The sequence below is a fragment of the Anomaloglossus baeobatrachus genome, chromosome 8, assembly GCF_048569485.1.
Source record: "Anomaloglossus baeobatrachus isolate aAnoBae1 chromosome 8, aAnoBae1.hap1, whole genome shotgun sequence".
Lineage (NCBI taxonomy): Eukaryota > Metazoa > Chordata > Amphibia > Anura > Aromobatidae > Anomaloglossus > Anomaloglossus baeobatrachus.
Genome location: NC_134360.1, coordinates 252,899,512 through 252,921,991, shown reverse-complemented (window position 1 = coordinate 252,921,991; position 22,480 = coordinate 252,899,512). Strand labels below are relative to the sequence as shown.

Genomic DNA, 22,480 nt, shown 5'->3' with positions numbered 1-22,480 from the left:
CCACCTCCAGGTTTCTGCAAGCTCTAGGGCAACATAGTGTTAGAGGGACCCTCTTTACTTTCCATTTTCCTTCTCATTTTCAAAGAGCGATTATATAAATTTTTTATTTTTTTGTTAATGTAGTTATATCATGGATGGTTTCTCTTTGTTACAAGCTGAAGTTTTTATCACCACCATTTAGGATCCATACGAGTTTCTGATTTCTATTTATTCTATTTTTTGGGGGGGTGAATTGACCATTTTGATTTATGCTTTTCCATTTTGCAAAGGTTAAGGCATCTTGGCAGTTTGGATAGTCACGCACATGGTGATACTAAATATGTTAACTTTTTCATATTTTTTCGGGTTTCAATTATGTTGCGTCAATGTTGATATGGTGATACGATAAAAATGTAAAAAAATAAATATTTAGCATTTTCTTTGTTATATTTTTTATTATTTACACGAAGAGGCCTGAACGTGCAACCATTTGGTCATTTTCTTCTGTTCTTGTACTGTAATATTGTATTGTAAAATCACCAGTCTCCTATGAAGCCCAGCCACCGGTTTGGCTTCATAGGTGTACAAACATGGTGAAGGCATGGAAATAATGTTAAGGGAGTGATGGGCATCAGAAAAGATATCTTTCCCCATTTTCAACCTCTTAAATAGTTACAGTTGACCTCTCCATTTGAGAGGTTAACCTCTTGTGATTAGAGCGAGCTCCAATCTCATTGGTTAGACTCGAGTGCCAGTTGTGTAATACTGCCGGCACCCACATTGTATGGAGCATATGTATTCATATATATATATATATATATATATATATATATATGAATGCAATTATTATATCACAATTGCGCTGTGGTGATGCCATCCTGATATATGGACTGATAAATGGTAGGTCTATTATAGCGACTAGTATATACAGTATATATATATATATATATATAGAAAATGTTATAAATTGAGAGTGGGTCCTTTAGGCACCATGGGCCTCGGCACTTGCTCGGGATCACTGATAACGGGTGCAGACCCGGGCCGCAGTGGGTGGGAGGGGATGGTAGGAGATTAGAGATGAGAGATGAGTGGACCCGCTGAAGTTTGGTTTGGTGGGTTCAGCTGGACTTTAGATACAGTTCTGTTTGGGACCTGGCCTTGACCTGAACCCCATTGGAACTCACTGTTTGGCAGTTCGGCTCTAAGCCCACATATAGCAGCCATCAAGAGATCACTTCTGGGAGAGGGAGGACAGGTTTTTCCATTTTTTATTTTTTTTTGTACCCTCTACATCCGATCACGCTGTTGTTACCCCAAGTGCGAGCTGATCAAACTCTGCAAGTGGCTCGCACTAGGCCAAACACCGAGCACACCCATGCTCGATCGAGTGCTTAACATACGTAAATCTCCCAAACTCCGAACTGGAATGAAGGCTGAATTACATAGTGAGGATATTAACTCATTTTGCCTTAATTTTAAGCTCCCAAAAAAAATCTTATAAAAGCTCAAGTACATGGCCATGTTATGGCTCTATACCATCTGTGAGCTATAAGGAGCAGGACTATGTTACCCATAGCAGCCTATAGAGCTTTAGTGTACCAATACTGTGACATACAGAAGCAGGAAAACATTCTGGGTTTTTTTTACAGTTTTTAGGGAAAATTATCCCGTTTAATGTGCCATATACCATAAGGCAGTACACGAGATGCCTCAATAGTATGAAGGCAATCCACGTTCCTCTGTTCTACAGGCTCCTGTGCCGTATGTATAAGCATTGCTCGGCCACTTAGCATAATGCACAACAGTAAATTGACAAATCGGGTTCTGCTACATCAATATTTCCACAAATTGCATACAAACGGATTGAAAACTATTCATTTTCCCAGCTCAGCCTTCAATACAGTTGAGGCGATGGGACAGAAATACTATATCACTAGAAACTATAGACCTCAAGAAAACCTCCATCCGCCAGTGTCTCCCCTATAGCGTCTGATTATATTTCCATCAATTCAATACGGTTCTGCTGTTTTTAATGACTACGTTAAGGACAAGCTGGTGGTGGGTGAAGCCAGAAACATACTGAGAGTCAGCTAAAAAGCGGAGGACTCCAGTTCTCTCCCACTCCTGCTCCATCTTTGTTGTGAATGTAGAGATAATAATTAGCTGATAACTAAGCCTCACATACTGCGCGGAGGAAAGCACGATCTCATATACCGGCAATCAGATATGTCTGTGCATTGGTATTTATACTGTACAGTCAGTGATAAATGGATCCTGAACAGCCGAGAGAACATCCGGAAAAACAAAAACATCTCATCCCGGTAGATTATAGCTAAGATTACAAAGGACCAAGATGAAAAGAATAGAATGAGGTTCGAAAAAATGGATTATTGGATATGACATATCTAGGAGAGTGAATTTATGAGTGGCGCCATACAAGACAGTGCAATGTTGGCATGGAATAGATCTAAGATATAGTTCATGTTTTTTTTATGGGCTCTGGCACACCAAAGGTGACTTCTGACCTTCTGATGTGGCCGTGATTGACGCGGACATCTCTCTTTCATACACGTGAATGGGAGAGAGCTCTTGCAGGACCATTCATGGTCACTACACTATAGACAGAGTCGTACCACTTCCGGAGAGCGCCAACCCCTTCGATCAGCTCTTGTCTTAGGATAGGTCTTGTCTTGTAATGGACTCTTGTCTTAGGGTACCGTCACACTAAACGACGTACCAGCAATCCCGACAACGACGCGACCTGATAGGGATCGCTGGTAAGTCGCTGGGAGGTCGCTGGTGAGATGTCACACAGTCAGACCTTACCAATGACTCAGTAACGATACAGGTCGCAGTAGCGACCTGTATAATGATCTCAGCAGTCACTGTGACCCTGTCACCCAGTGTCAAACACAGTGATGCGTCCTGCCCAGCAGGACATCGCCTTTGAAGAAAATGGCCTGGACCATTCAGCAACGACTAGCGATCTCACAACAGGGGCCAGGTCGTTGCTGGATGCCACACACAGCGACATCGCTAGCAAGATCGCTGTTGCGTCACAAAAAACGTGATTCAGCAGCAATGTCGCTAGCAATGTCGCTTAGTGAGACGTAGCCTTTAGGATAGGTCATTAATAGAATTGGTGGGGAGCTTCACACTTCCCAGTTCATTTGGCCATAACATTTGCATTTTTTTGAGTAGCGATGTCACTCTTACATACATTTGAATGTGAGAGAGCTTGCAGTACCATTAATGGTCACTACACAATGAAGAGTTGTGCCGCTTCAGGAGACCACTACCACTTTCCATCAGCTAATTGTTGGTGGTGCCGGTAGTTGAACCCCACTAATCTGATATTGATGATCAGTAGAGGTTCTACCAGTTCGACCCTTACTGATCCGATATTGATAGTTATCCTCAGGATAGGTCATTAATAGAATTGGTGCGAAGCTTCGTAGTTCCCAGTCCATTGGCCATGACATCGGCTCTTCTTCTTTTTTGAGTAGCGACATCACTCTTTCATACACGTGAATGGGAGAGAGCTTGCAGGACCATTCATGGTCACTACACTATGGACAAAGTCGTGCCACTTTCGGAGCATGCTAATACTTTCCATCAAATCATTGGTGTTGGTGCCGGTAATTTGACCCCACTATTTTAATATTGATGATCAGTAGAGGTTCGGCAAATTGGACTCCTACTGATCTGATATTAATACTTATCCTTAGGATAGGTCAATAGATCAAAAGAATTTGTATGAAGCTTTGCACTTTCCAGTCTATTGGCCATGACATCGGCTCCTCTTCTTTTTTGAGTAGTGTCGTCACTCTTACATACACGTGGATGGGAGAGAGCTTGCAGTACCATTAATGGTCACTACACAATGAACAGAGTTGCGCCACTTCCGGAAAGAGCCAACACCTTTGATCAGCTAACTGGTGGTGGTGCCGGTAGTTGGACCCCACTATTTTAATATTGATAACCAGTGGAGGTTCTGCAAATTGGACTCTTACTAATCTGATATTGATACGTATCCTTTGGATAGGTCATTTATAGAATTGGTGCAGAGCTTTACACTTACCATTCCATTGGCCATGACATCGGCTCCTCTTTTTTTGAGAAGCGACGTCACTTGATAACATCACAATATGCCAGCTAATCAAAGAAGAGCCACAGATGCCATCAGGTAAGAAGCAAGTCTCCAACTCCTGTCCAGCGGCTATAGATCACTGTCATGGCCAACGAACTGGAACGGATGAACACCATCTCTAGTCATCAATATTAGAGTCCCACAAAATCCCTTTAAGGAACCACATCACTTTCTTCAATGCAAGTAATATTTTTTAGATATATATTAAGACTAAATGAATTCTTTAGTGAATAGATGAGAAAGTAGTACCACAAGATGATTTTCCAGCTCCTGGGCTTTGCATATAATTATATTCACTGCATTTTCGCCCTATGTTTAGCTGGTACATTGGGAAAACTCCTAACTTGTCCATACGGCTCTTTGGCCAGAAGGAGGACAAAATAAAATGTATTTTTTGGGTTTCATCTATCTGGCATAAAAAAAGGTATGGAATAGTGAAGTAGACTAGCCTAGACTTTCCCATCCCCCAGAACCCTGTGAGAAAACATATTTGTGAAATCTTACTTTTTTAGCACAAGAGTCTATAGGCAAGCTGGTGTATATATTAGATGGAGGCCTTAAGCATGGTGTGAACGTAACCTTATCGATGGTTAATGTCAGCATGGTAAAGTGGTTTGGGACGGCTGGACTTTCTGCAGATCCGGGATCGTGTCACACTCCATCACTTGTTATAGTATGGATCCTTCTCCACTAGAAGCTTTGTTTCTGGGGGATGAGGGGGAGTTGAGATTATCTGAGGAACAAATATGGTGGCCTGGTCTATGGACATTTAAATTTGTATTTACAGACCTATGGAGTCTCTGCAGAGCCGCTTTATGGCGCTGTAGACTCTGTGTTTGCCGCCATGTGGGGCCTTTGGAAACAATCCTTCTAGAGTAGAATACGTCTCTGATATGGCAAGTGAGAGGTGACAACTTGGTAAAAATAAAGCACCCAGAGGTAGGACCATAACAAGCCACGGGCACCGTCTTACACCATCGTGCGGCACAGATTTATGATGTTATGCGTGTGAGGCTAGTTTGTATCAAAGCAGAGAAAAATGAGGATGGACCATTAGTCAAATATAGAGAATAACATGGTCCACCAATTAGGTTGGAATTGATGGATTGGGGTCTTTCTCAACCTTATTATAAAAGGTAACTCCAGTACTCAACAGACAACAAAGGGTGAAGTTGAATTTTGTATTTTCTGTAAAATAGGGTTGCTACCACTGCCACCATTGCCCGATACTTTGTCTGATATTGCAGATTCCTTCCCCAAAAAGATCATCAACGCTCTATACACAATACCCTGATGAAGGCTTCTTAGAAGCCGAAACATCATTATTCGGTTGAGGTGCACCCCTTTTTGCAGAAAATCAAAAATGAAAAATTCAGAATTCAATTTGACCCTTTGTTGTCTCCTGAGTGCTGAGGTTACCTATTATGATTACTTATACTTTCCTTCTAAGCATTTACTTATATTTGTTGAGCCGGACCCTATCTTTTATATTTCTCAACCTTATTGGCAATAAACTTTGTACTTACAAAAACTTTCACACCGAGCCATGAAATGTGATCAACAAGGTCATTGGTCTAGAACGAAGATATACAAGGAACTCCGAATGTCAACTCAATCACCAAGAACATCCAAGCACGTCAAGGTCATGGACACCAATACAAAATCCCCAAAAGAGGGGCCCAAACTAACTCGAGTCTATATTAGTATTGCGCTTATCAGGTAGACTAAAGTCCTTTTGGGTCTCCCTAGGCTTGGATATAATCTCAACCGATTTCCCCCACTATGGTCATACCTCTATCGAAGGCTCTGTTCCAAATTGTATCCATGTTTCCATCTACAAAGTAACTGAAAATTCCAGTGTATATAATGCTGCTATGTATATATGCTTTTTTTTTTTGGCTTGCACCATGTTCCTTTTTAACAAGCACCACACACTGCCCAGGTGGCTTGGATGTAACCGCAACCCATGCACCCACTATGGTCACACCTCTATCGAAGGCTCTGTTCCAAAATGTATCCATGTTTCCATCTACAAAGTAACTGAAAACTCCAGTGTATATAATGCTGCTATGTATATATACATTTTTTTTGCCTTGCATCGTGTTCCTTTTTAACAAGCACCACACACTGCCCAGGTGGCAACTGGTCCCCCGGAGACTGAGTCGTGCCATGCCTCCGCACACACAATATTCCTTACCCTAGATAATTCATGTAACATCTGTTTAATGTATCTGCAGGAATTGGAGGCCATTTATTACATTCAAATCATTTTTTTTTTTGCAAAAAAAGGACCTCAGGGCTGCAAAAAGGTCCTTCATATCACAATATGTTTTCCATAAAACTGGACGTAAATATATAACAATCACAATGCACAAACGACGTGTTATCTGCTACATCTGGACCAAGACTTTACTGTGTAAGGAAGTATCTTATTTAGATACAGTGATGGAGTGAAAATGCATCTAAGGCAAACAGAAAGCCACGTAAAGGGTTAACCTTTCCTGCAGTAGAGGGAGTGCGGGCAGCATTTGGTTAGCTGGCTCTGCATTTTGTACCGTGCTGCAGTCACATCTTTGCAAATGTGCGTGCACATCCATTTCTTCGACCCTATTACCCCCACCCCCTTGCAGCGCGCACATTCACCCTTGCCATGTCTCCATCCGATTTAATTAAAGATTCTGTGTGCTTCTAAACATTTCCGTAGCCTTTCAAGATCACCTGATCCTCTGGGGGATACAGAATAATGAAGGATGGAGGAGCAGGGCAGGAGGAACTCCGAGCTAACACATCCTCTTTGAAAAGAAGTCTGGGGGAAAATTATGCAAAAGGCCAAATAGAAGAAAGGCCATAAGCTCCTCATTGCCCCGACCTGTGAGAGGAGGAATAGTTATATAATGTCCCAGCTCATCTAGCTGGCAGACGTTTGGTAATGATGTCATATAATCTAATGATGTATATATATATATTTACTACAAAGAAATTATGACAGGTGGCTAAATTCTACATGGGATTGCATTGGGTCCCTTTTACAAGATGTCTTAGGTTTGCACCGTTTTTGGCCAGTGCACTTGGCGGCAAATACTCCCAAATAAACATCTACTCTGCTCATGGCTTCCCGCGGCAAATACTCCCAAATAAACATCTACTCTGCTCATGGCTTCCCATTATCGGGACATATCGCCTTTTTCGATACTTTTGGCCATTATAGATCAAAATACATTGGCCTCGGCCTTTTCCGTACAAGTGTAAATAAAAATGTGCATTTTGCTGTTCATGTCATCAGAGGATGTAACTTACTATATGCAATAAGGAGGCAGATGGGGCACAAGATGCAAATCAAGCCCTGGTGGGTATGAAAAACATGGACCTAAGTATGTTCTAGGTAGGAGGTCACCAACGTCATAAAAGTACTAGATTATGCAATGACACTTCTTATTCAATGACCGAGCAGAAAAAGTTATTATTTATTTATTATGCAATATAATATTATTACTTTACTAATAAAACATTAATCAGAATTATTTCATTTTTATATATTGTCACTATTCTATTTTTTTATGACGGGGAAGATGGAGAAGAAGAAGAATAAAAAGGGGGGAGGAGAAGAAGAAGAAGAAGAAGAAGGGGGGAGAAGAAGAACAAGAAGAAGAAGAAAAAGGAGAGAAGAAAAATGAGAAGAAGAAGGGTGGAGAAGAAGTAAAATAACTATAAGGAGGAGAAGATGAAAGGAGGAAAAGAAGGAGAAGGGATGAGAAGAAAAAGGAGAAGGAGAAGAGAAGACAGAGAAGAAGAACTGAGGAGTAGAAGTAGAATAATGAGCAGTAGAAGAAGGAAAAGGAGAACAAGAGTAAGAAAGGAGGAAAAGAAGAAAAGGGAGAAGAGGATGAGAGGAGGAAAAAAAAGGAGAAGGATAAAAAGAAAGGAGAAGAAGAAAAAGGAGAAGAAAAAAGGAGGAAAAAAAGAAAGGAGGAGAAGAAGAAGATAAGACAGAGAAGGAGAACTGAGGAGAAGAAGTAGAATAATGAGAAGTAGAAGAAGGAAAAGGAGAACAAGAATAAGAAAGGAGGAAAAGAAGAAAAAGGAAAAGAAGAGGAAGAAGGGAAGAAAAGGAGAAAAAGAAGGGGGATAAAAAGAGAGGATGATAAGAAGACAGAGAAGGAGAACTAAAAAGTAGAATAATGAAAAGTAGAAGATGGAAAAGGAGAACAAGAGTAAGAAAGGAAGAAAAGAAGTAAAAGGAGAAGAGGAAGAAAGGAGGAAAAGAAGGATAAAAAGAAAGGAGGAGAAGAAGAAGAAGAAGAGAAGACAGAGAAGGAGAACTGAGAAGTAGAATAATGAAAAGTAGAAGATGGAAAAGGAGAACAAGAGTAAGAAAGGAGGAAAAGAAGAAAAGGGAGAAGAGGATGAGAGGAGGAAAAAAAGGAGAAGGATAAAAAGAAGAGAAGAAGAAAAAGGAGAAGAGGAAAAAAGGAGGAAAAAAAGAAAGGAGGAGAAGAAGAAGATAAGACAAAGAAGGAGAACTGAGGAGAAGAAGTAGAATAATGAGAAGTAGAAGAAGGAAAAGGAGAACAAGAATAAGAAAGGAGGAAAAGAAGAAAAAGGAAAAGAAGAGGAAGAAGGGAAGAAAAGAAGAAAAAGAAGGGGGATAAAAAGAGAGGATGATAAGAAGACAGAGAAGGAGAACTAAAAAGTAGAATAATGAAAAGTAGAAGATGGAAAAGGAGAACAAGAGTAAGAAAGGAAGAAAAGAAGTAAAAGGAGAAGAGGAAGAAAGGAGGAAAAGAAGGAGGATAAAAAGAAAGGAGGAGAAGAAGAAGAAGAAGAAGAAGAAGAAGAAGAAGAGAAGACAGAGAAGGAGAACTGAGAAGTAGAATAATGAAAAGTAGAAGATGGAAAAGGAGAACAAGAGTAAGAAAGGAGGAAAAGAAGAAAAAGGAGAAGAGGAAAAAAGGAGGAAAAGAAGAAGGAGGATAAAAAGAAAGGAGGAGAAAAAGATGGAAAAGAAGGAGAAGATAATGGAGAAGGAGGAATATTAGGAGAAGTCAAAGCAGAAGAAGGAGGAGAAGAAAATACTTGTTAATATAGAATTAATATTTCCCAATTTTATTTTGTTACATGATGACTATTATTTTTGTTACCATCACATCTGTACAAAAAAAAGTCCCAATTTCTTTGTTGTTGCTAATTTCCTTCCCCTCACAGTAATTCTGCTTGTAACTCCGATCGCCTGCACAGACCTCACCATTACTAACTAGTGATAAAGATATTAATATTTGATTACATAGGAATAGATTCATTTCCCAGCATCCCTGCAGATTCTATTCATATGTTGCAAACTGTGTGTAATATAGGACAGGGATATATAACCAGCCAATCGCTAATGAACTCCTATATATCATGGAGGATTACCATAATAACGGTCAAAATGTCCTCCACAACCTAAGAACCCCACATACCCACATAGTACTTACTGTAGGACTCTGTACATTGAGGAATCCTTTTTTTTTTTTATTAATTCAATATTTATTGGTCTATGGATGACTTACTCTTCCACGCATCAGTTGTAATATTAGTTATCTCCTTTTCTCCGTTGATATTTTTATTTCTCGCACCATACCCCTTATTTTAGGCTCCTATACAGAATCATTGGGTAGGTCAAACTGAATACAAGCAGCGGAAAAATTTAAAGGGGCTCTCCAGTCTTTATAAGAAGGGCTCCTCAAAAATAAAGTGATGACGCAGCATTCTGCTGGGGTAACCCTCAATTGTAATATATGAGAAAGCTGGTTAGTTCCTCGGCAGCACCCCTACAGGGGAAATAAGGTATTACATGACTCCCAATGAAATCAATAAGATGAGTAGTGCAATGCATGGACTTGCCAGGTCCTTCCAAGACTCAGACACTTTTCATAGGAAATCTCCACCTCTGGTATGTTAATGCATGGAACTTTTAATATGGCTTTTAAAAAGAGAAGCTTTAAAGGGTTTGTCCACCTTCGGGGACAATATTTTCTTTTAATTTCAATGCTAAAACTTATTTTTGCAATTGGGTTTTATTAAAGATTTTGCACTGTTTGCCTTTTTTTTAGCCTCCGTATTGCTGGCTGCAAAACTAGTTAACTGAGAACCCTTCAGTGAGCTCATCCTGAAAAATCTGACAAGCCAGTTGGAAATTCTTTTTCTCAGCTCCTCTCAGCTGATTATGATCAGGAAACAAAAAGCTTGTAAATAGCAAACGGGGCAACGTTTTTAATGAAACACAGATTTTTAGCCCAAAATACATCCATTTAGGTTAAGAAAAATATATCTCTAATTGTAGACAACTTTTTTTTAATCTGGTGGAAATTGTGGAAGGTTTATAGACGATGGTAATCTTGGGCCGAATGGACAATTTGTGTGGTCACATGATCATAATGGGGGAGTTCTTATAAATAAAGGTGGAGAATTGATGTCTATTTCTTACCATAGGCCTAATATATATATATATATATGTATATATATATATATATATCTATATCTACACATATATATATATACATATAATCATATATATATATATATATAGATATAGATATATATATATACAGTACATATATATATATATATATATATATATATATATATATATATATATATATATATATGTGTGTGTATTGTAGCCCCCACCCCCATCAATCCTTGTATTTATGGGTCAAAATAAAGCATACCCTAGTGGAAAAGTCAATCTGACTTGACAAAAAGTCTTTCCTCCCTTTTATGAGCTGTCAGAGGGCTGCAAATATTTGCATCTTAATCCTTCCTTTATGCATCAGCTCTTTCTTGTTTTCCGGATGGCTGCATCTGAACAGTTATGTTTATGGCTTTATAAGACTGTCCTTTATGGTGCCGTAAATATGACAGTGCCTGGGGTCAGGGGTCACTACAAGGGAGCACATTTAAGAAGTCCCCTGGAATCAATGTAATGAGAAACAATTGACTTACGCAATACATAAACTCTGTCCCCAATGGAAGACGGAGCCCGGAGCTAGACAGCCTGGAAAAGGATGTCTAATTTATTCAATAAAGTGTTTATTTTAACCCGATGGTCCTTATAGGGGATTTGGGGGGCACGTGTCAGGTGGTGCAGTCCTCCTCCCTCTGTTACTGGTTTGTTGCATCATTGCATGGAAACATTATACTCAGAATAACCAGTTTAGAGTCCATAAATTTAGTGCATTTTATCTGATTCCACAAGTTTTACTCTTTTCATAAACAGATGCAGCAGATATGACTTTGTGAATTGGGGATTGGGGGGGGGCACGTGTCAGATGGGTGCAGTCCTCCTTCCCTCTATCACTAGTTTTAGATTATGTTGCATCATTGGATGGAGACATTGTACTCAGAAGAACCAGATTGGATTCTATTAATTTAGTGCATTTTATCAGATTCCGCAAAGTTTATTCTTTTCAGAAACAAAGATGTAGCGGATTTGACTTTGTGAATTAACCATGTTGTATAGATACTTATAATATAATATTGTAGCACTTTCCTAAAAAAATAAAACAATGCAATATATATATATATATATATATATTTATTTTTTTTTTGTTCTTCTTGGTACATTCCCAATATGAAGCTTTTTATTCCGCACCTTGATCGCTGATATTATAGCTTTACATTATATATTTATATTGGTGCTATAGGAGGAACTGGATTCTAGTAGAATTCATTTTTTAATTTTTTTTATTTTTTGCTTAAAAGTTAATTAATTTGTATTATGTAATAATGGACAAATGATGACATCATCAGTTTATTTGGGGGGAGGGGTGCCTATTTATTAAAACCTGGCCCTTTTTGGAAATACTAAACTAGTAAGTGACTATCCCATAGCGAAAGCCGAACCGTTTAACCTTCACAGGCTGTCATCTTTGTGGATAATTGGTCACCCTTGAAAACGTTTGCCAACACAAAAAAACAGAGGGAGGAGAAATTTGAGGATTTGGTCCCCCTCACCCCCCCCCCCACCACCCTCCCCATCTGACAGGCAGCTTGAAATTAGCCATGCTTTTTAACGACATCCCACAAAATACAATCTTCGTCTAACCCTAAACACCCTAATGACATTGAAAGAAAAAAAAATACTGCATTGCAGCACTTATTCAATACGTCTACACATTCAACTGTCCCATAGACAAATAACTGTGCGAAAAGGTATACGGCTCAGGGAGCGAGTCAGGCGTGGTGGCATTACATCCCCCCTATCTCATATATATTTCTTTTATTTCTCAGGCACATTCGAGGCTATATACACAGCGGGGAATGGACACTACTACTCCACTCAACGGTCCACTCGGCAAACCAAGGAAGACGTAGCGATAGTGCTCAGTGCAGGACATGGAAAGATTACAATGTAGATGCTCTGTGCAAATGGCAAACAAAGAGGTAAAGAATAAAAAGGGAGGAGGGGGCTTCATGGAAATCAGTGGCGGCTGAGAGACACTGATCATTCCAGAACAAAGGGAATGAGAGCAATTGGATTTTAAAGTCACCAAAGAAGACGGATCCGATGACAGCAAACACAATGTATCGGAGACTGGAAAAGAATGCGTAGGCCTTAAGGCTGCTGACCAAGGTGCTGAACATCAACAGAAGCCAACATAAGCTATAAAAAACAATGTATCTTCTCACTACATGGAGGGCATCAATAGCTGGTTGGTGATAACTTGCTGGGGAGTCTATGTGGAACCATGAGTTTGTCACAATATATAAACCTTTTTAAGCAGCCAAGGGACTTTAACTATTCTACGTCATGGATATCTGTGAGTCATGGCTGTAAATTATTCTCATGTGCTCAAACCTTCTCAATATATCCCAAATAGTCTCTGCGTCTTGCAACCGCCCCTACAAAAGTATAGGATTATGGCTTCTGCTACGCGGTGTCTCATCCATAGGTAATGGAGCTCAGGCTCAGGTGTGGAAATGCACTAACACCGGAGACTTTTGCTGCGTTGTTTTCCCATCTACTCTCTAGTTCTTTGATAGTAAATTCATTGATCAGACCTCCTATAGAGCGTGTGATTGAGTGTTCTTGTGCCGCACACCGTAGGGCACGCCGGCAACATTGAAACCTAAGCCACTTTCAACCAGGTCCAATCTCAATAAACAAAAATAACAGCTTTTTTTCTATTCTTAGAAGTTTCGATCGCTCCTTCCTTATATTTTAGTGGCAATGCAGTAAAATGGGGACGTTTCATCCCTTTTTTTCCAGGAAGCTCTGGGCAATGTAATACTCGAGGTAGGAAGTATTAGTCCAGGCATAGTAACTTAATCAGAGCGCCATTAAGTTTTTATTACTTTAGACCTGCAACACAAGGAAGAACAGGTCCTCCTAAAATACACCTGAAATGGCTACTTGCTTGGTCTACAAAATGATCCACATCCAAGTCTCCATCAAGGCCAAAAGCAAGTAGCACAATGCATCAATACACATGATAAGTCGAATGCACAAACCACGCACAAGTAATACATTTACAAAAAAGGCAACATAGGATGAGATGCACGGCGCCGAGGAACACTATGTAACAATTCCCTTCCATTATAAGCTGTCTCTCCATAGACTTTATATACCATTATTCATTTAGTCAAGATGGAAATAAAGGGGTTTTGTGCACCGGAGTGAAAGATATATATTGATTGCAGGGTTTATATGTCCTCTTGTACTGATGTATGAATGTATATCCTTACTCTACAAAGGCTTAGACACCAAAGACTCGAATTTCATTATTTTCCTAACTTTCAAAAACACAACCGAGAAAAATTCCATCAACCTATTGTCACCTATAAAACCCAATGGTGTTGAGTCGTGATGTCCATATGGATAATCGTAATGGAATATGATCATTGTTACGATACTTTCTGACTATAGGTTGCCATGTCCAATTAGTAGACTTCAAATTACTTTTTTCCCCTATTTTTTCCTATCTGGCGAAAGTGAAGAAGTTAAAATATAGGTTCCAAATGCCACAAGGCTCATATCATATTCTGTTATCAGCTGAAAACCAAATGGGAGACTCCTTCACCTCAACCCCCGGTTGGTGCTGTAAAGCCCAATTTGAACTATATATTTGTTACCGAAAATCTATCTTGATTGTAAATAGTAAGCAAAGTAGATACTCACAATACATATTTATGTAACCATCCATTGATACTAGTGAAAATCCATCTTGAGTGTATATAGTAGGCAAAGTGGATACTCACAAAAAAGAGTAAAAAAATAAAGAAATATATATATATATATATATATATATATATATATATGTATATATATCCAACTAACTATTGATACTACCAAAAATCCATCCTGATTGTATATAGTGGGCAAAGTAGATACTCTAAATATATATATATATATTTGTCACCATCTATTGATACTACCAAAAATCAAAAATCAGTCTTGAGTGTATATAGTAGGCAAAGTAGATACTCAGTATATATATATATATATATATATATATATATATATAAATATATATATATATATATATATATATATGGAACCAACAATTGATACTACCGAAAATCCATCTTGAGTGTATATATACAGTAGTAGGAAAAGTAAATACCTGTATATATATATATATATATATATATATATATATAGAAAACATGTATTGATACTACTGAAAATCCATTTTGTGTGTATATAGTAGGCAAAGTCGATACTCAACATATATATATATATATATATATATATATATATATATATATATATATAGATATGCAACCATCTACTGATACTACTTAATATGTGTAACCATGTATTGATACACAATGCTAGATCCGTTTAGAAATCCGTAAATAAATATATATGCTTGCTCTATTGTTGGTCAAGGTTTTGCTCTTCTTGTTCAGTATTCACAACACATAATAAGATACACGGTTCTACAGAGAGGCAGATGCTTAAAAATAGTGTTTAGCAATTCACCGTTCATCTGTGCGGAGATGTAATTGGCACCTATATGTACAGAATAATTAAAGTTGTGACTGCTATAAAGCAGTGCAGATAATAGCGGTAACCCCAGTCCCATTTTTTTTTCACGCCGCTTGCTATATTCCCAAATGATTGCCACCTGCTCCCCTATCTCCGCTCTTTCCCTAGTCGTTTCCTGGGCAACCTTTCTCTGGCTTCCCCTCGGAGCGATAGCTTTCGCTTAGAATGCTCCATCTAATCTTGTTTGTTTTACACCCATCAAAACAAGCAGACAAAGACAATTCCTTAAAGAATGGAAGAGAGAGAGAGAAGAAGAAAAAAAAAGAAGGCGTTCGGAGGAGATAAAGAATCCTTAAATTATAGGGAAAGGGAAAGTAACGCGTTTCGGGTTCTTTTTTTTTTTATTGTTATTTGAGTGTTCCGAAAGGATTCTGAAGGTTCTATCAATGCCCTGTGCCCCTGCTCCGAGTGTTCCGAAAGGATTCTGAAGGTTCTACTGATGCCCTGTGCCCCTGCTCCGAGTGTTCCGAAAGGATTCTGAAGGTTCTACTGATGCCCTGTGCCCCTGCTCCGAGTGTTCCGAAAGGATTCTGAAGGTTCTACTGATGCCCTGTGCCCCTGCTCCGAGTGTTCCGAAAGGATTCTGAAGGTTCTACTGATGCCCTGTGCCCCTGCTCCGAGTGTTCCAAAAGGATTCTGAAGGTTCTACTGATGCCCTGTGCCCCTGCTCCGAGTGTTCCGAAAGGATTCTGAAGGTTCTACTGATGCCCTGTGCCCCTGCTCCGAGTGTTCCGAAAGGATTCTGAAGGTTCTATCGATGCCCTGTGCCCCTGCTCCGAGTGTTCCAAAAGGATTCTGAAGGTTCTACTGATGCCCTGTGCCCCTGCTCCGAGTTTTCCGAAAGGATTCTGAAGGTTCTACTGATGCCCTGTGCCCCTGCTCCGAGTGTTCTGAAAGGATTCTCAAGGTTCTACTGATGCCCTGTGCCCCTGCTCCGAGTGTTCCAAAAGGATTCTGAAGGTTCTACTGATGCCCTGTGCCCCTGCTCCGAGTGTTCCAAAAGGATTCTGAAGGTTCTACTGATGCCCTGTGCCCCTGCTCCGAGTGTTCCGAAAGGATTCTGAAGGTTCTATCAATGCCCTGTGCCCCTGCTCTGAGTGTTCTGAAAGGATTCTGAAGGTTCTACTGATGCCCTGTGCCCCTGCTCTGAGAGTTCTGAAAGGATTCTGAAGGTTCTATCAATGCCCTGTGCCCCTGCTTCGAGTGTTCTGAAAGGATTCTGAAGGTTCTATCGATGCCCTGTGCCCCCGCTTCGAGTGTTCCGAAAGGATTCTGAAGGTTCTATCGATGCCCTGTGCCCCCGCTCCGAGTGTTCTGAAAGGATTCTGAAGGTTCTATCGATGCCCTGTGCCCCTGCTCCGAGTGTTCCGAAAGGATTCTGAAGGTTCTATCGATGCCCTGTGCCCCCGCTCCGAGTGTTCTGAAAGGATTCTGAAGGTTCTATCGATGCCCTGTGCCCCTGCTCCGAGTGTTCTGAAAGGATTCTGAATGTTCTATCCATGCCCTGTGCCCCTGCTCCGAGTGTTCTGAATGGATTCTGAAGGTTCTATCCATGCCCTGTGCCCCTGCAGCATTCAGTGAAATGCCATGCAGGTCACGACTGCAAAGATTCAAGTGTGCCACTTTTACACCCATTGTGAGAAATGCACACAAAAGGAGCGTCAAGGAGCTACAGCGTTTTGGGGACAGGAATGAAAAGCCATCTGCACTTATTTAACATATGGGCATTCTGCGGCAAAGGCTTTTTTTTTTTGCTAAGGGGGGCTTTTTTTTAACTGCGTAAAAGGGGATCGAGAAAAAAAAAAGAATCCAAAGACTCATGTAATTCAAATGAAGATTACACAGCACCAAGTAATTCCGTGATAGACGGGCACTGACATTATAGTTGTCAAGGTCCTATCCTAGATTGGATGCAACACAGCAAGCACGTAAAAAAAATAAAAAAATAATAAAAAAAATTTAAAAAAAACAGAAATTAAAATAACGGTAAATAAATAAGGAAAAGGATAGCAATGGATATAATGCACTTACCATCTTTAAGCCATTCCACTCCATCTGTGACTATTGAGATGGAGCCTTCAAGCTTGTCACAGTGTCAAAAACCAAAAAAAAAAAAAGAGCGTTATGTAAAAACTGACATTCCTCCTTACAGTACTGCTGGCAAGAGAGACGCTGGGAAGGACACACGCACTCACACACACACAGACATACACAGAGTGCGCGCTCAACCACACGCCAAGCCTCCTCCTCCTTTATGAGGTCACGGCAGGAAACTCTGAAATACAATATGCAGCATTTACCGAGCCTCTATATATTACTCCGAAGAAAGATTACCATACGGAAGGAGAGGACCAACCGAAAATTAGCAGCATGGGCGAGATTTATTTTTTTTTTTAAGATTTTTTTTTTTTTTTTTCGCTCCGGAGAGTCTTTGTGCAGAAACACAATGGCAGAAAAGAAGCCTGGCACACGCACAATTACACAGGTTAAATGCAGGCAGATGAGGCTTTTTTTTACGTCCATGCAAAACCGGAATGACCTTGACAACAAATAGCCTATTAGCACGTGACAAAAAATAAAAATAAATAAATAAAAACTAGAATCAGCCTCAGCCCAACAATACTATCACCAAAAAGCAGCCCCATGATGCGAGGCAGACAGCATATCCACACACGGAACTCAAGAAACAGAAAGAAATCGCCATACCTACCATCACCATTCTTAATCGTTAATATTTTCTCGACGACTTTTCTCCTTTTTTTTTTTGTTTTTTTCAAAATGCTTTACTATATGCAAAAAAAAAAAAAAAGTTTGTGTATTTTTTTTTCCAAACTGCCCAGTAAAAAAAATACACACACACAGAAATATCCAGTTAAAAAAAAAATAAAAAAAAATAAAAAATATATACGAATGAATAATAAACTATATCTGGCCTTTGTGAGAATGGAAATAAAGAGAAAAGAAACAAAGAAACAAAAACGAAAATTAAAAATAAGGAAAGAAAAAAAAAGAAAAGAAAAAAACAGAGAGAGAGAGAGAAAGAGACTGTGTCGATGCCTCTCGAAAGTAGGGTGTAGATATGAAAATTGGATAGAGCCTTGCTAGAAAATTGGCTGGCTGCTTGCATGCATTTATGGGACTATCTGTCAGATAACGGCTGCATCTGATTGGCTGAGGGAGCAGGGGTGGGCGGGGCTATGCAAGGCGCTATTGAGATTGTCTTCTAACAGCCAGGGAGCTTAACTCTTTGTCTGCTGCACGAGGCTGGCTGCATCTTCCCTTCAATGTGCTGCTGCTGGAAGCCTGAGGGTTAATGGCTGGTGCTGAGGGGCACTGAATTGTGCTTGGATTTTGCCATTAATGACCAGCTGGGTAGTTTTGGCTCCGCAGTATCAATGCTGGGGTCTTTCTCATCATGCAACTGGACTAATCCAAATGATTGATTTTAACACTACAGTGTGGGATAAAGGAAAAAAACATCAAGACAATGGGTGGGAGGAGGAGAGAAGAAGACTGCACAGAGGGTGCTAGGAAACTTGCAAAAATAAAAATATTGATCTAAGTTAAAGAAGGTCACGTGACGCAAAACTGAAAATTATTATTATTATTATTAATATATTTTTATAAGAAAAATATTATTTTCTTAGTATTATTTTTAAGTCTAAGGAATTACAACAAGGTCACCTGACCCCAAACTGAAACTGAAAATTTCAATTATTATTTTTACTACTACTATTATTATTATTATTTTTCTTTTCTTATTTATATATTTTAATAGGACAAATATTATTTTATTATTATTTTCAAGTCTAAGGAATTGCAAGAAGGTCACCTGACCCAAAACTGAAAATTATTATTACTATTACTAATTATTAATCTTTTTTTATTGTTTATATATTTTAAGAAGACAATTATTATTATTATTATTATTATTACTATTATTATGTCTAAGGAATTGCAAGAAGGTCACCCAACCCAAAACTGAAAATGACCATTAATTATTATTATTATTATTATTATTATTAGTAGTAGTAGTAGTAGTAGTAGTAGTAGTAGTAGTATTCATTATTTTAAAAAAAAATTAAATATATATATATTATTAATAAATATATATTTTTTATTATTATTATTTTGAAGTCTAAGGAATTGCTAGAAGGTCACCTGACCCAAAACTGAAAATTTCAATTATTATTGATTATTATTATTAGCATTTTCCTTTATTTATTGGTTATATATTCTAATTAAAAATTATTATTATTATTATAATTATTATGTCCAATGAATTACAAGAAGGTCACCTGACCCAGAAATGAACATCTCAATTAATAATGAGGGTCACCTGATCCAAAACTGAAAATTTTAATTATTATCATTATTAGTATCATTGTTATTGTTATTATTATTTTCCTTTATTTATTGTTTATATATTTTAATAAAAAAATATTACATCTTATTTTATTATTATTATTATTATTATTATTATTATTATTATTATTATTAATATTTTTAAGTCCAAGGAATTAGAAGGTCACCTGACCCAAAAATGAACATCTCAAATATTAATGATTAATATTATCTTTGTTTAAATATTTTAATAAGGGAATTATTATTATTATTATTATTATTATTATTATTATTATTATTATTATTATTATTATTATTATTACTACATTGTTGGGGGTTCACCTTACCCAAAACTTGAAAATTAAATTATTAACTATTAATATTATTAATATTATTATCTTTATTTGTTTATCTATTTTAATAAGGGAATTATTATTATTATTATTATCATATATTTACTTATTTATTTTAAGTCTAAGGATTTGCAAGAAGGTCACCAGACTCAAAACTTAAAATTTCAACTATTATTATTATTATTATTATATTTTCTTTTGTATTGTTTTTATATTTAAATAAGAAGATTATTATTATTATTATTATTATTATTATTTCTAAGACTAAGGCATTTCAAGCTGTTACAGTCATGTGACCTGCTGACTTTTCAAATATGAAGGTCAGCTTTGTGTGCCAAGATGTTCTGCATCAGCTGCCTTAAAGTGCAATGCAATTAAATTACTTTAGAATCGTAATGGCAATTATGGGGTAACATAAGTCATTCCTTTGACCTGTAAGTAAAGATTTTTTTTATATTTATAAGGATAAACAGAGCAGGTGTACGTTGTCCTTCATTTCGGTATACATACTTGTTACACGGCAGCCTCTCAGGGGTATTATGGGACCAGGGTTACCACCGTGAGATTGACGAGATTGATTCACAACTAGGGTTGCCAACTACATTTTTTACTTTTTCCGGACGGTTTATGAAAAAAACACGGACAGAGAATATTTGTTATGGACACATTGTAAAACCACATGGCATCCGAGTGCAGTCCGATTTTTTTTTTATGGGCCCATAGACTTGCATTGGTGAGATTGGTCCGAGACTAATGCTGCCAACTTGGTTTTCTACTTTTTCTGGACGGCTAATCAAACAATCACGGACAGACAATCTATTTTACGGGCACATATTGGAAACCCATAAGAAATCATTACGATCACAAGTGTCTACCGCGCATAGTTCTGATATGGAGACATCAGCTGCGTTCATTGTAAACTGTAAAATGATGATAATTAGTCAAAATAATTTGTATAAGTTTCTTCAGCTTCAAAAAAAATCACGGACATCCTAAGTTTTTATTAAGGACGGGGCAAAAAAGTATATATTTATGGCCCATCCTGGAATTTCTGGACGTTTGGCGTCCCAGTTTTGGTGTAAAGTGCAAAAAGAGTAGTTTACCAGCACAAAACAACAGCCATATTCGTGAAGAACGGGAGTGGGATTGACCCCCTCAGAAGATCGCAAAAAAACCATTGGAAAGTGGATGAAATAAGCTGGAGTAAGAGGAGATCCAGCCATGCGGCCCATGCAATGTTTGTGGGGCAACCAACCATAATGGGAATTGTTGGTACTGGAGGTCATCCGTCTTTCTGATATGTTGAGCGAATATACTCAATGCAAAACTACAAATAACAATATTTGGGTGTAACTGAGATAACGTATATGGCCGGCTTTAATATACCTTCAGATAAATGAATGGTCAACATAGACGCACCACCTCTAAAGCCCATATATGAAGGGGACCGTCTGAAACCTCATTGAGGACGTGGGATGGAGGCGATGGCCAATCCACAGTTCATTCATGATTAGGATGACGGTGACTGATATCACAGGTAAGAGTTGTTACGTTTTAGGTACAGATATTCAAAATCAGTAATGGACGAACCTGAACTGGAAAATTCGGGGTCTGTACTGGACACATAGTGTCCGTGCATGGACCCTCAACACAGACCTCAAAATACCAAATACTAAAGTCTTATTTGCACCTCATTCAAGTATGCAACAAAGTGGAATTAAGGGAATTATCTATCTATCCCTCTATCTATCTATCTATCCCTCTATCTATCTATCTATCCCTCTATCTATCCCTCTATCTATCTATCTATCTATCTATCTATCTATCTATCTATCTATCCCTCTATCCCTCTATCTATCTATCCCTCTATCTATCTATCTATCTATCTATCTATCCCTCTATCTATCCCTCTATCTATCTATCTATCTATCCCTCTATCTATCTATCTATCCCTCTAGCATTTATCCATCCCTCCATTTGTCCATCCCTCCATCCATTTCTCCATCCACCCATCCATCTATCTTCTATCCCCCTCTCTATCTATTTCTCCATCCATCCATTTCTCTATCCATTCATCTATCTTCTATCCCTCTATCTATCTATCTATCTATCCCTCCATCCATTTCTCCATCCATCCATCCATCCATCCATCTTTCCATCCATCTATCTATCTATCCATCCATCTATCTCTCCATCCATCCATATATCTTCTGTCTATCTATCTATCTCTCCATCCATTCATCCATCCATCCATCTATCATCTATCTCTCCATCAATCTATTGTACCTATCTGTTATCTATTTATCTATCTGTCCATCAATCAATCAATCAATCAATCAATCCATTCTTCGTCCATCCATCCATCCATCCATCCATCTTTGAGATAAGTAATAACCCCAATATAGTTATGCTCATCATCCTCCATCCTCTTTTTCATTCACAGTGCATATATAATTCTAAGTGAAAGTAGTAGCCCTTAATAGGGATTAATCGGCACTGCCCTAGACATGTGCCTAGTTTGCCTACATGGTAAAAACATCCACAGATAGAAAACAACAACAACATGGATTTCTCAGCAGTATGGGCCAGTCTAATATGTAGATTTTGCTATAGGTAATTCACCAA

The 22,480-nt window shown here is 38.4% G+C and overlaps 1 protein-coding gene across 8 annotated transcripts in view; it reads right to left on the bottom strand.

Annotated features, from left to right (window-relative positions):
- Positions 1-22,480, bottom strand: part of ELAVL4 (ELAV like RNA binding protein 4) — a 204,238-nt gene that overhangs the window by 174,691 nt on the left and 7,067 nt on the right. Inside the window, exon 1 of one of the 8 annotated variants that reach the window (XM_075320550.1) lies at positions 17,869-18,264. The exons of 5 other annotated variants lie outside the window; for them this stretch is intronic. In XM_075320550.1, coding sequence (XP_075176665.1) covers positions 17,869-17,877 — 9 coding nt within the window. In that variant the 5' untranslated portion in view covers positions 17,878-18,264. Of the gene's footprint in view, positions 1-17,189; positions 17,365-17,868; positions 18,265-22,480 lie in introns of those variants that run through there. 2 more of the 8 variants (XM_075320552.1, XM_075320549.1) reach the window with 2 other exon arrangements.